Below are 13,516 nucleotides of genomic sequence, written 5' to 3'. Positions count from 1 at the left end.
TTTTGAAAAACATTGTTCATAGTTTAGTAGATATATCTGTTAAATCTGTTCATCTTCTTCATCTTCATCTTCGGCATTCAATTAAAGATGCCGAAAAGATGCTGTATATTGTATGAATAAGATAGAGCTGTTTAACAGGGTTGGATTGTTATTTTTATTTTGTGTAATTCTTTTACTAGAATGATTTATCTGTGAACTGTAAGGTTTCAGTTGGTGTTTATTTTTCAAATTTTTGTTCAAAAACAAGCACGACTTCGGAAGCTTGATATCATCGAGTTTTATGGGTTAATAAACAAAATATATTGAGAAAGTGTTCTAATGATCATCATATTGTAAGTTTGTCTTATCATTCATTGGCAAGAATTTATAATAGACTAGCAGAGTACCCGTCCTTCGTACGGGGTTGGCATATAAGTATGAAATGCTAATTACAGTTATGGGAGAGGACACGGTTTAAGAAAATTTGGTCTTTTAATTTATACAGTATCATATCGTGTAGCAGACATCTACCATAGCCCAAATGTTCTACCACTGCATCTAAACCATAGAAAACAGTAAAGTTCTCATTGTGTACCACAACTTTTTGTTGCTAGTTGGTTCAAATTAGCTGTTGTCATAAATGCAAAAAAACATAATAGTGCTGCACCCTGTTTGGTAAGCCTTATAACTTTTTAATGCTATTTAATATCATAGAACCAACTTGTGCAGTTGAAACGGCGGACAAAATTCTTTAATTTCTTTAAATATGAATACTCATATGGTTAACATAAGAAACACCAGAGCCAGAGCCACTGGGGCGGAGCCTGAAAAGATTTTTGAGGTAAGAAGATGTCTATATGTTAATCGGGAATGTCAGCTATCATCATACCAAATTACAACCTTGTCGTTTTAGTATTTTTCGCGTTTACTTGTCACAAACATCCATCCATCCATACATCCAAACTTTCTTACTTATAATATCAGTAGGATAACTGGTTTATTTTGTTTCGTGAAGGTAAAATTTAATTTAACGTTTTTTCATTTTGTTAACAGAATAGTTAGTTTGCAGTAAAGGTTACCATTGGTCAGTAAGGTATCCATGCACTTTAAAGAGCTAATATATTTTGTACTGTAAATTGTTTGTTACGCAACGATCAGGAGTTGAATATGAAGTCTAATGTGCTAAAATATTGAATCAGTCAGTTTTTGGTGAAATGTTGGCGTATGTAATGGAACTGAAAATCGCCGACATACGTTTCCTATTTTAAGGCAGTAGAATTTCGAGTTTGATTTTCCATTTTAGTAAACCGTTTCGCTACTTGATTAACACATAACACTTCTAAAGGCTTGGTTGTAATCAGCTATGTCAGAATTTAACTGCAGTAATGCAGTTAGTAAAGTGATCAGATGCATTAACAATGGAATTCGCAATTGTGATATAAATATAATTAACCACATTAAACAGTATACAACTTTATACACAGAAAACATACTACTACATACTACGACAATATACGATTTTATTGTGTTATTTATCGTTGAGTAACTATATGTAACATTCACTTATTAGGAGTGATCGCTACAATAAAGTTTAACTAAAGAAAATTCATTTCAAAGTCGACTTTATATTATTATAAAATGTGTGGTTTCTATAAAGCCGTATGTTCGTAACGCAAGTCAAGATGTTAGTAGTCCATGCGTTCAAGTAAAAAATTACAAAAGTGGGTTCTATGCTTATGCCCTTACCACATCAGTAAAGAGGGGGTTTCTTCTCTAAAAACCCCCAAAGTATTAAAAATCACTAAATTTTTGGTAATTTATATACACAAAGAAGATTCACTTGATTTATTCCAATTATAATTAAAATGTTAACATTATCAAAACCTTCCTTTAGCGTTACCAGTTACACTTTTACAATCTTTTCTACCACTCATGTGAATAAATAGTTACTGTAGCTGTTAAATATAGTACTAAAAAGAACCCACTCCATTGTAGCTATTTACACAGTAATTAGATGCAACGAGTGTCAACTGAAGTACCTTTGTTAAAATCGATTTGGAAATTTTACAAGAAGACGTGTGTTTTGCTCTTTACGTTAGGTAGTTAGTAGTTCATTTATGTATACCAAAATACACCAAAGTAGATATCTAGGATAGTTGCTACTATACGTCAGTAATGACGTCACGTAACATTTGTTTACAAGATGATTTTCTACATAAAAATGACAGAATTTGCCTTCATGCGCGCAAACTAGCTGTTCTGATTATATTCAATTTTAATTGACGACTCGATTCCCGTACAGGCCGGGCCAACAGCTCGTTTCCAATTATTTCATAAGTTATCGCACTTGTACTGATAAAATTCGTTAACAACAGTTAAATGACTGGGTATGTTAAGTTTATAATTAATAAGTTTTTGTCTATAGAAAGCAAAATCCCCAAAGGTAATCATTTAAAATAGTTGGGGGGAAAATATAAAACCAATATTTCTATTTTAAACTGGACTCACTATTTCTCAAAGTTAACAATCATTTAAGAAATTAGAGAAAATATTATTCGAAACTAAAAACTAGATGTTGATGAAAATGTTGTATACTAGACAAAGTTGGAAACCGATTATCATGTTAACCAATAATCAAATGAAAACCAGATTCTGATATCCAATGGACCAGCTAACCTAGATCTTTATGTCCCCAAGAATTCCACGTGCAAACCACGTGAACGAAATTCGCACACAGTGAAAGGCCGCGCCCCCTCCCCACCCTGACCGCCTAAAGCCCTAAGTATATATACCGGCCGGTGTTAGCAGGGTGTCATACGGTACTGCACAACTGTGATCATGGCTTTCAAGGTGGGTGAACAGTGCTCAGTGCTTGGATTTGTGTAGTGTTTTAAAAAATGTTTGCGTCAAAAGTGTTTCTCGGTTATGTTTGGTCAAGGTGTTGATGATTTGGATACACAAGTGAATTAGGCTAGTTTAGGTTATTACGTGCGAATAATAGTTTAGTAGTATAATTAAATCATAGTCGAATGAAAAACAAATTGAAAATCAGTGTACATAGTGTAGTAGTTTAAGCAAAACGGAATAGATGAATAGTTAAATTATTTGGCAAGTAAGTGGAATTAATTCAAAACCAACCATACAAGGAGTTCTGGCTACATAGTGACAAATTATACGTAACATTTTCAAGTGGGCATATATACAACGAATTATGATTATCGACAAATAATATTATTTAGGCGTTGATAAAAAAATTGTGTTACGACTTGTCGGATACAATTTATTTTTTTCGCAGAGTTGGCTTATTAGTCGTAGACGATTGATTTTGTGTTCGCTATTATTATTTTTGATAAATATCACTCAACGGTAGTCGGTAGCTAGCACCCGATTTTAAGGCTTCATTAACTCTCCATAGACTTACTATAAGTCTTGTCCTTTGATTTCTTAACTAATGTTTTTGTACACCACATTATGTGCAACTGTTGTACTGAGAGCTTTACTAGTTCACATGACATTCTTTGAATGATAATTATGTAGAACAGTGTGTCAACGATTAGCAAGGTATATATCGATAAGCATTATTTAGCAATCTAAAAGTGTCATCGAATTTTAACAATTGGTTCCAAGTTCTATTAAATTTAAAAATATATTCACCAGGTGTATTGCTTAATAACACCGACTTAACTCTTTGTTTAATTGTATTACAAACTCTATTGATATCACTTTAATTAAATCTGATAAACAAAGTTTGGATTTGCAGTTTTCAAAAGATCGTGAAACAGTTCTTGGACAATATAAACCAACAATTTTATAGCAGCAATATAATTTGTGTTGGAACATTTGCTGTTTATTTTCATTTTTGAGTTGCATAAAACGCATAAATTATACTAGTTAAGTGTATGTATAGTTTGTCATTACTTCTTGGGCAGTTATGTATTAATACAACCCAAAAGAAATATTGACGACAGCAGTTTTCAACTTGTTTGAATTAGAAACAAATTATTCGATAAAAACTTTATTTAAATATAAAAAAAATTAAAACTATTCATTGTTAAACTTCATACTAAACTCCATTTAATTGTTATACCAACTTACCCCCTGCATTTATAGATTCATTTCAATATGAACTCTATGGGGGCCCATAGAGTTCATATTCGTACTACTAAAATGTTGAAGATTTAAGTTGTTAAATAAACTGTCACCTATTCAATGTCCTTTCGTGTGTAGAAAGCGCTAATCATCTGACACACCAAAGAATATTGGACAGGTAACAAACAGTTTATTTAACAATAAAAAATGCTTAACTAATCATAGGACATCATAATGTATGGACAAATAATAATCTTACTAGTTTTTTTCTACTTATACTATAAATTTTAAAATCTATTTTCAGATCTTCGCCGCCGCTTGCCTGCTGGCTGTTGCCACTGCTGCCCCCCAGTACGCACCCAAGCCTTACGCCCCGGCCCCAGCCCCCTACGCCCCTACCCCCTACGCCCCCAAGCCCTACGCTCCCAAGTACCCCGAGCCTGAGCCCGCATACCCAAAATACGCCTTCGAGTACGCCGTCCATGACGACAGCACCTACGACATCAAGAGCCAGAAGGAGGAGCGTGACGGAGACTACGTCAAGGGAGTCTACGAGCTGTACGAGCCCGACGGCACCAAGAGGATCGTCACCTACGCCGACAACGGATACGGTTTCGAGGCTGTTGTCACCAAGGAACCCGCCAAGGGTTACGCTCCCGCTCCAGCTTACGCCCCTAAGCCCGCTTACGCCCCAGCACCTGCCTACGCCCCTGCTCCAGCTTACGCCCCTAAGCCCGCTTACGCCCCAGCTCCCGCCTACGCTCCCGCCCCAGCGTACCCCAAGCCCGCCTACCCCGCACCTGCGCCTTACAAGAAGTACTAAACAAATTAGGATTTTTTAATTCTCCCATCCATTGTACATATGACATCTCATTAGTTGTATATTTTTATATTTTGCCAAATACAATTTTGTACAAAACCTATTCTTTGTTGTTATGATGTATTTGTACCTTCTCCTAGTGGTTCCAACCTTAAAACTGAGTGGAATGGATTCATCTAGTTTAGACGTTGAAGTAAAATATTAATTTATATCATAGTTTAAAATCAAAAGGAACCATAACCAAGAAGGACGTATAGTTGATCTCTTTTCAAAACTTTATGCAATCTAGGAAATTGTTTCAATATTTAAGTCAATTTTCCAGGTGCACATAGAGCAATATTATAGTTTTAAATATTTTAGAGCGATTTAATACGGTTGAAACAACAAATACTGTCTTCATTATAATGTTTGAATACTTTGAGAGAAGCTCAAGCATATAATAAGGGTAGAATACAAAATGAACAAGTAATGTATTTAAAATCCTCATTGCAAATTATAGAATAAAATGTGAGAAAGAATACAATAGATGTAGTGTTCAGTGTACTGCAACGGTATGTATTTCCCCTTTGAAATACCTACTGTTTCTTTGGGTGACGAGGCTCAGGAATGAAACTCAGCACTCGCTTACAAAACCCAAATTTATTATTACTCAAAACAACACAAAGTACACAAAGATTAACTAACAATCAAAAAGGTAGAGTAGACTGGAACTGTATAAATCCTTTAGTTAGAAACTGAAACCCCAATTTGGAAAAGACCCTAAACCCAAATTTTGAAAACCCTTAACATTGTCTTACCTGGACAAAAGGCCAAGGGCCTTGGGCTCCAGCTCCCCAGCAGGACCCTGTCCTCCGGTGCACCACACAAACACTACCCACCAAAACTGCCCCCTGATCAAGTGCACTGGCCTACTTAAAGTAACAGCCTTCAGTAAGTCAGCACAACATGCTGTTGTTTAACAACACTTCCAGCCTACTCACACAACATTTCCAAACACTTCCTCTTTACAATATTTGACCCTTTCCATTACAGTACCAAATGCAAGTGATTTAGCTAGATGAACCTGTACATAAATAATAACTGCGTCTGCACCATATATTTGTTGTTTCAACCGTATTAAATCGCTCTAAAATATTTAAAACCATAATATTGCTCTTTGTGCACCTGAAAAATTTACTTAAATTTTATTAGATTTGGGTTTTAAAGCATAACGCTTTTTCAAATAAAGAATTATTTACATCAACCAAGCTACAAGGAACCATTAACCATACAGTAAATGACAAAACTTTACAAATGTTTGTTTTATTTAGTCCTATCATAGGAACACATAAGTCATTTTCTTCTTTCTGACAAAATAACAAGAGATTTGTCCTATAATTGATTGATAAGAAAGGCAACAGCTTATAATTCGGCTACAATGTATTGTATTTCAACTGTATTAGTAAAATGGTAAGTTATTTAACAACTCATATGTTTGAAAATGCTTTGGTCTTTTTAATGTGATATAAGTTAGTTCTTCAAAGTACCGTATCTTTAAATAAGACATGACCTGTAATGTCAATATACCCTAGTCGCGTTCGTCACCGTAGTTAGTTTGGCTTCTTTGTTTACTGTAAGACCAACATATTTAATAATAAATAAACTAAACTTTCACGATACATGGCTTTTATATTCATTGAATATCACTCAATATCAGAAATAGCACAACCGAACTTACGGAAACGTGACTTTAATGAAAAGTTACATAAGTTTGCTCAGAAACAATAGAGCAATACCTGCTTTTACAAGTGTGTCTAGCAGGTAAATTATACAAATATGTGGAATTGTAGTATTTTGTAAAAGTCTACCTTATTTAAATTTGAACACTATTTGAACGTTTGAACAAACGTGGGCGTGTCTTGAAAAAAAATTACGTTGTAAGTACATTAAAAAGTATTCAACTAAGAAGGTGCAATATTGTTTTTCAAAATCCTGGGTAACATTACAATAGCTAAATTTCTTATTCAAGTGAATTCAACCATAGATTTAAACTTAAAACTTAGTAGATTAACTATTTTAATCACCTGAAGCCTATTTTAACTTTTATATCAGCAGTGTGCTGTGGCAATTTGTTTTTAGTTAATTCTAGTAACTACTGCGGCTAAATGAGCCGCATACATTACTGAGCTACTTGACAACGTAATGTAAAATCTAAAATAAACAGAGACACCTTTGGTATGAAATGCTTCTATCAAACGTAAAAGGCGGGCTTCAGATTTCACCATAGGATGGAAAGGTTACTTTTGGTTTACATACCACAGAATACAAGATGAAGAACAGATGCTGAATATGATATGAATAGGATGAAGCTATGTAGCAGGGTTTAAAAAAAATTTTCATTTTAAAATATTGTGTAATTATTTACTAGCATGATTTATCTGCGAACTGCAAGGTTACAACAAGTGTGGTTTTTATATTCTCATTCGAAATCAAACAGGATTATAGATACACGCTAGGAGTAGCTTGAGCTGCTCAATACATTATACATTATAAGCAAGAGCTGAAATTAACCTCGTGCTCTAAAGTTGGTCTTATCATTCATTAACATGCGTTCATAACAGGTTATTGGTTTATGTTGTTCTGTCGTAGTAAATTTTAATTTAATGGTTCTGTTATGAGTTGAAAATATTTAAATGGGTAAAGTGTTGAATCAGTCTGTCTTTGGTAAAATATTGACGTATGTATTTAATTCATCTGGTAATGGTCTATATACCTTTGCTGTTTTAGGCATTAAAATTACAAGTTTGATATACAAATTTTAGTAATTCGTTATGCTACTTGATTAACATATTACCTTTCTGTGGCGTGGTTGTTATTGGTTTTTTTTATGTAACTACAGTTAATGCAGTTAATAAAGTAATTAAATGAATGAACTAATTTGCAATTATTATGGAAACATTTTGTAAACAGTACGAAAGAAAATTGGTACAAAGCAGGATTAATCAAAATATTGGCGTTTAAAATTCAATGTGCAATGAATGTTCGCCTATTGGGCTTGATAATGATTAGAGTGTCCAATCGAAATCGATCACCACTTACCACCTTTTTTGTATATTTACCGTCTTGTGAGTAACGGTATAAGCGTAAATATATGTTTATGTGTTATAAGACGTTTCTTTTATTTACTTTCCATAAATGGAAAGTCTACTTGAAGTATCAAAAGTCAACGGTCCATTTGGTTCCCATAAATTATATGTGTATTTGCAGTATCCAAAGTCAATGGTAGGCTTACTTCTGGTTCGCAGATGGAATAAATATTTTGCAGTTTCCAAAGTCAATGATACGTCGGGTTCACGTAAACGAATTGTTTACTTGCAGTATCCAAACTCGATGGTATATTTGGTTTACGTAAATGAATGACTACTTGCAGTATTCTAAGTCAGTGGTTCTTTGATTTACGTAAATGGAGTGCTTATTTGCAGCATCCAAAGACAATGGTACGTCTGCTTCGCGTCAAAGAAATGTCTACTTGCAGTATCCAAACTCAATACTGTAGTATCTTTGGTTCACACTAATGGAATTCCTATTTGCAGTACCAATTCAAAGTCTGCATTAATGGTAGTTAAAATTCACGTAGGAAAAAAACCCTGTGGTCCAATTTGTACCATTTCAGATTTATTCCTTCCCATAGTTAGTTACAATGACTGTGCTAAATGTCTTGCAGATCACTTCAGCCGTTCAGGAGGAGTATTTGTAAAACAAAAGGAGGAGTGTAGTATAAGAGGTTCGCCCACTTCACTTCGCTCAGCTCAAAAACTGTTAAATTCTATGAAGTTCTGGTACGAACTGGAACTGGAAAGCTACTACTATATCTTAAAGTCTATATGGAGAAATAGATTCCTTTGTTTTCACAGATTCGAGGTTAAAGATAGAGCAAATGTGAACAGTGAATACAAATTCTTGTGTTCCTTTATACCAACCCATAATGTTGATATTGTCAAGATTTGATCGTGTATCCTAGTTGAGCTACATAAATAATAATATTCTAATAATTCTTAACAATTATACGGATTATCATAAAAAATTTCACAAATGAAACTGATAGCATAAAAACAATAGTTTTATTACTCTTTTTTGGTCGAAAAATGCATAGTTTTCTATAGCAAGCAAAACTACACGTACCAGGTATTTATAAATATTTAGAGTAAAATTAATAATTATTAGACTACTTCTATTGGAAATTGGGCTCAATGATACTTACTTAAACTTAATTCATGAAATTTGATATTGTATACTAGACGAAATTGGAATCCGATTATCATATATGCTAACAAATAATCGAAAGTTGTAAAGTAAATCAAAACCAGATCCTGATATCTCAATGGACCAGCTAACCTAGATCTTTATGTCCCCAAGAGTTCCACGTGCAAACCACGTGAACGAAATTCGCACACAGTGAAAGGCCGCGCCCCCTCCCCACCCTGACCGCCTAAAGCCCTAAGTATATATACCGGCGGGTGTTAGCAGGGTGTCATACGGTACTGCACAACTGTGATCATGGCTTTCAAGGTGGGTTAACAGTGCTTGTGGAGTGATTATCAGTGAAAAGTGTGTTAGTTTAAGCGCGACGTAAAGGATACGAAGTGTAGCTTAAGTATTATCAGATTAAGTAAACTAGGTCTATATATTTATTTAGAGTAAGTTATTATTATTTTTAAGGCATCGCACTTAACGGCGGACGGTAGCGAATGACAAATATGATGACAGATACAGGCTTATACATGCCATATACTTACAATAATTTGCGGTGCAATAAAATACTTAAGTTTGCCTTTATCATGACAGCGTGAGTAAGAGTTCCACTTAATGTGATTGAAAAAAAAACGTTCGTACAATTGACACTCCTTTGAATAATGATGAACTAGAACAAAGTGTCAATGGTTAGCAAGAAATAAATCGATAAGCATGGTTTAGCAATCTAAACGTGTCATCGTATTTAAAACACTAATCCCAAGTTATTCACATGAACGTATCATAAGCAATGGTACATAAAACTACTAGCAGCTTAAAATATAATTTTGTTATTTTTCACTGAGTCATAGCTGCACGTTTGAGAGCGTGTTTTTTCAATCAAAATAATAGTAGGCTAATCTTTTATTAAAAAAAAATATTAGCTGTAAATATAATTAAAAAATATGCTCAAAAGATGTATTGCTCAATAGCACCGACAAAACTTAAGGTTGTATTATTATACAAACTTAATAATTTCTATTCATATTACTTGAATTAGTCCTAATAAACAAAAATTAAAATACAGTTTTCAAAGAGTCATGAAACATTTCTTAACCGGAATAAACAAAAAACTAACCAACAACTATATTATTTGCTTATGGTGGTTTGATGATTTATTTAAATTTGTTGTTTAATTTAATGCAACAATTTAAGTAGATGAGTTTAAAGTGCGTCATTACTTTGAGTTCAATTATTATGATTAAAAATTACATAAAAGACATTGGTTCAAACGATTTTCAAATTTTTTGAATGAGAATGAAAATATTTAATAAAAAACATAGAGACCATCAGGTGCAAGATATTGCATTACATTCTTGGATAAAAATATAAATAACTGGACAATTTTAATATATATTTTAAAATAAGAAGATTCAAACAAAAAAATTGGAGCCAGCAAAACCTAAAATGGACAAAACCTTAAGCTTACGTAAATAGTTGTAGGTACAATTTACTGGTGTTAGATTAAATTTTAAATATCATTACAAGGTTTGGTCAACATATATTTTATTAATAGCATACAATAGTACTAGACTCAGTAAAAATTTCACTACTGAGTGGTCAGTATCGGAACGATCTACAAATTTAAGAAAGTAGCGTCGTGGTTTTGCGTCCAGGACCTCCAATGATAATAATCAACTGTTGAACAATACCGACTCACCCCCTGCATTGCTCTCTACGCACAGGGCCGAGTCTAATGTAGACGGGCAAAGGAACTTAAAATGCAAGTTTAAAAGGCTTTCATTGAAAAAAAAACTTCTCAACAAATTTAACTAAACATAGTGCAACTTAACGTATGGAATATACATAATCATGAAGATTCATTATACTTATATTCTTATTAAAAAAAATCTATTTTCAGATCTTCGCCGCCGCTTGCCTGCTGGCTGTTGCCGCTGCCCAGTACGCACCCAAGCCTTACGCCCCAGCCCCAGCTCCCTACGCACCTGCCCCCTACGCCCCCAAGCCTTACGCTGCCAAGTACCCCGAGCCTGAGCCCGCATACCCCAAGTACGCCTTCGAATACGCCGTCCATGACGACAGCACCTACGACATCAAGAGCCAGAAGGAGGAGCGCGACGGAGACTACGTCAAGGGAGTCTACGAGCTGTACGAGCCCGACGGCACCAAGAGGATCGTCACCTACGCCGACAACGGATACGGTTTCGAGGCTGTTGTCACCAAGGAACCCGCCAAGGGCTACGCTCCCGCTCCAGCTTACGCCCCCAAGCCCGCTTACGCACCAGCACCTGCCTACGCCCCTAAGCCCGCTTACGCCCCAGCGCCCGCCTACGCTCCCGCCCCAGCGTACCCCAAGCCCGCCTACCCCGCACCTGCGCCTTACAAGAAGTACTAAGGACTGTTATCGGATATTTAAATTCTCCATCCTCATCCTATTGTACATATGACATCTCATTAGTTGTATATTTTTATATTTTACCAAATACAATTTTGTACAAAACCTAAGCTATGGTGTTGTGATATATTTCAACCTGTGCCACTATTAAAATATTCTGCTAGCCTAATTGATATCTGACAGAGTACATAAAATCTACATGTTATTCCTAGTAAATACCTGAATTTAAAGATCCGATAGAAATCGTTAACTTATGTAAATGTCACATCTAATGTACAAGGAACAAGGTGTCCCTACAGGTTAAGAAAGTACAAAGAACTAAGGAATAACTTTATTTGATAAAAATAAAACTAAAATTAATAAATAGCATTTGTTCCAACAATGCCTAGTTAGCCAGTCATTCACTAATTTTTTAAAATTTTTCTCAAGAACTATTTAAGATATCTTTAAAGAAACTCGCTATATCATTTTATCAAGCAATTATTATATGCTCAAGAAAAGGAAAAAAAAACTCTTTTGGTTTCAAAATGACGGCGATTTTAGTTTTTATAATTTAAATTACAAACAAACAGAGGATTAAAAAAACGTTTTTATTCTGCATTTGGAATTCCCTCTCATACAACGCCAACTTCAAAAAGATCCTATAATAAATAACTCAGAAATAAAGATTTTTCTTTGTACAGGCCAGGCAATAATAGGCCTTGCGATCAGGGCTTTTCCTCATTTTGGGCTAACAATTGTGATTTCTCAGATATTTATTATTTAACCACCCAAGTAAATACTTGCTTATTAAGCCAGCATGTATTTTTTCTAGTTTTAAGGCAACTTATTTTGGCAATTGCTCTTGATAGTTATTCCAAAATTACGAATCAAACAAACCTAGTTTTACCAGATATTCTTTCTATTGTATTTAAATCTCATCGCTTTTTCCTAGTTTTTCGGCACCACCCTTACTGCAATACTACTTATTTTCAGGTTTTTAATTGCAACAGCTTGTGGTTTTTTTAGCTCTTGAATGGATAATCTCCTTTACGCTCTAATTGTTGACTAGGTGTGTAATGTTGTAAATTATAGAAACTTATACATTTTAGTTCAGTGGGAATAATAGAATGAATACAAACCATGTTTACACGTTTCAACTGCTCCTTTGATTTCTGTTATTTCGTAATCAAACAAAAACAAATGGTTTATTTTATTTGTTTTGTAATTTTATTTCTGCATGCGTAAAAATTTTGGTTGAGGAAAGTCTCAAGCTTCTAACTTTAAACTAGTCTGCAAAACGAGTGTTTTATAACTCAATTTCAATGTTTCTTAAGAAACTAAGTATCCTTTAGGTTTTATTGGAAGTTAGTTTTTCTTAAGAAAAATGCACCTACTGCAACTTCAAAAATCTCTAAAAATATATCGTGTCATATACGAAAATCATCAGTATTATGTATAAACGTCGTCAGACGTTATACCATAGCCATATTTAAATATCCTTCTTTGTTTTAAAGTGGGCTATTATCGAGTTAAAGAAAAATTAAAATTAACTCTTAAGAAGCATTAAATTTTTTAGTACGACATAAACCAATGCTATGTTGAAGAATATGCCTTAGTCAGGTAAGTTGAAATCAGTCCAAACTTTCTAAATGTTGTAATTGTGTGGTCCAAAAACCAACATGTTTGTTTATAAAATCATTACAAATGTTTTTTAGAACACAACCTGGATGTTCATAAAAATGTACCTGAGAAGGTGAAAGGAAACTGACAAGAATAAGACTTAAGTGAAAAAAGAAAGTTACATAAGCTTACTCAGAAAAATGAAGCAACAGCAGGTTAACAGGTGTGCCAACCTCGTAAATTAGCCAAACACGTGGACCTGTAATATTTCAAAGAATGCCCAGTTTATAAATTTCAAGGTGTCATGTACACGATTTTTTAATGACAAATATTTTTTTAGAGGATGTCATTTTGTATACAATAGGTGAATCACACACAAACGTGTTCTTATATATTCTTCA

At 34.1% G+C, this 13,516-nt stretch overlaps 3 protein-coding genes across 3 annotated transcripts in view; 2 read left to right on the top strand and 1 right to left on the bottom strand.

Moving 5' to 3' along the window:
- LOC128991335 (neurobeachin-like protein 1) overlaps nt 1-13,516 on the bottom strand; it is a 423,043-nt gene that overhangs the window by 295,853 nt on the left and 113,674 nt on the right. The gene's annotated exons all lie outside the window — the stretch shown is intronic.
- On the top strand, nt 2,807-4,991 carry LOC128991357 (cuticle protein 7-like). The gene is made up of 2 exons (XM_054414163.1): nt 2,807-2,829; nt 4,373-4,991. The coding sequence occupies exons 1-2, from the start codon at nt 2,818-2,820 to the stop codon at nt 4,889-4,891; spliced, it is 531 nt and encodes a 176-aa protein (XP_054270138.1). The 5' UTR covers nt 2,807-2,817; the 3' UTR covers nt 4,892-4,991.
- Nucleotides 9,411-11,623, top strand: LOC128991360 (cuticle protein 19-like). Its single transcript, XM_054414167.1, has 2 exons — nt 9,411-9,436; nt 11,019-11,623. The coding sequence occupies exons 1-2, from the start codon at nt 9,425-9,427 to the stop codon at nt 11,511-11,513; spliced, it is 507 nt and encodes a 168-aa protein (XP_054270142.1). The 5' UTR covers nt 9,411-9,424; the 3' UTR covers nt 11,514-11,623.

The sequence above is a fragment of the Macrosteles quadrilineatus genome, unplaced genomic scaffold (assembly GCF_028750875.1).
Source record: "Macrosteles quadrilineatus isolate MER2022 unplaced genomic scaffold, UCM_ALF_1.0 Scaffold_4__1_contigs__length_99947679, whole genome shotgun sequence".
Lineage (NCBI taxonomy): Eukaryota > Metazoa > Arthropoda > Insecta > Hemiptera > Cicadellidae > Macrosteles > Macrosteles quadrilineatus.
The sequence above is the reverse complement of the archived record's forward strand: the minus strand, read 5'-3'. Positions and strand labels throughout refer to the sequence as shown.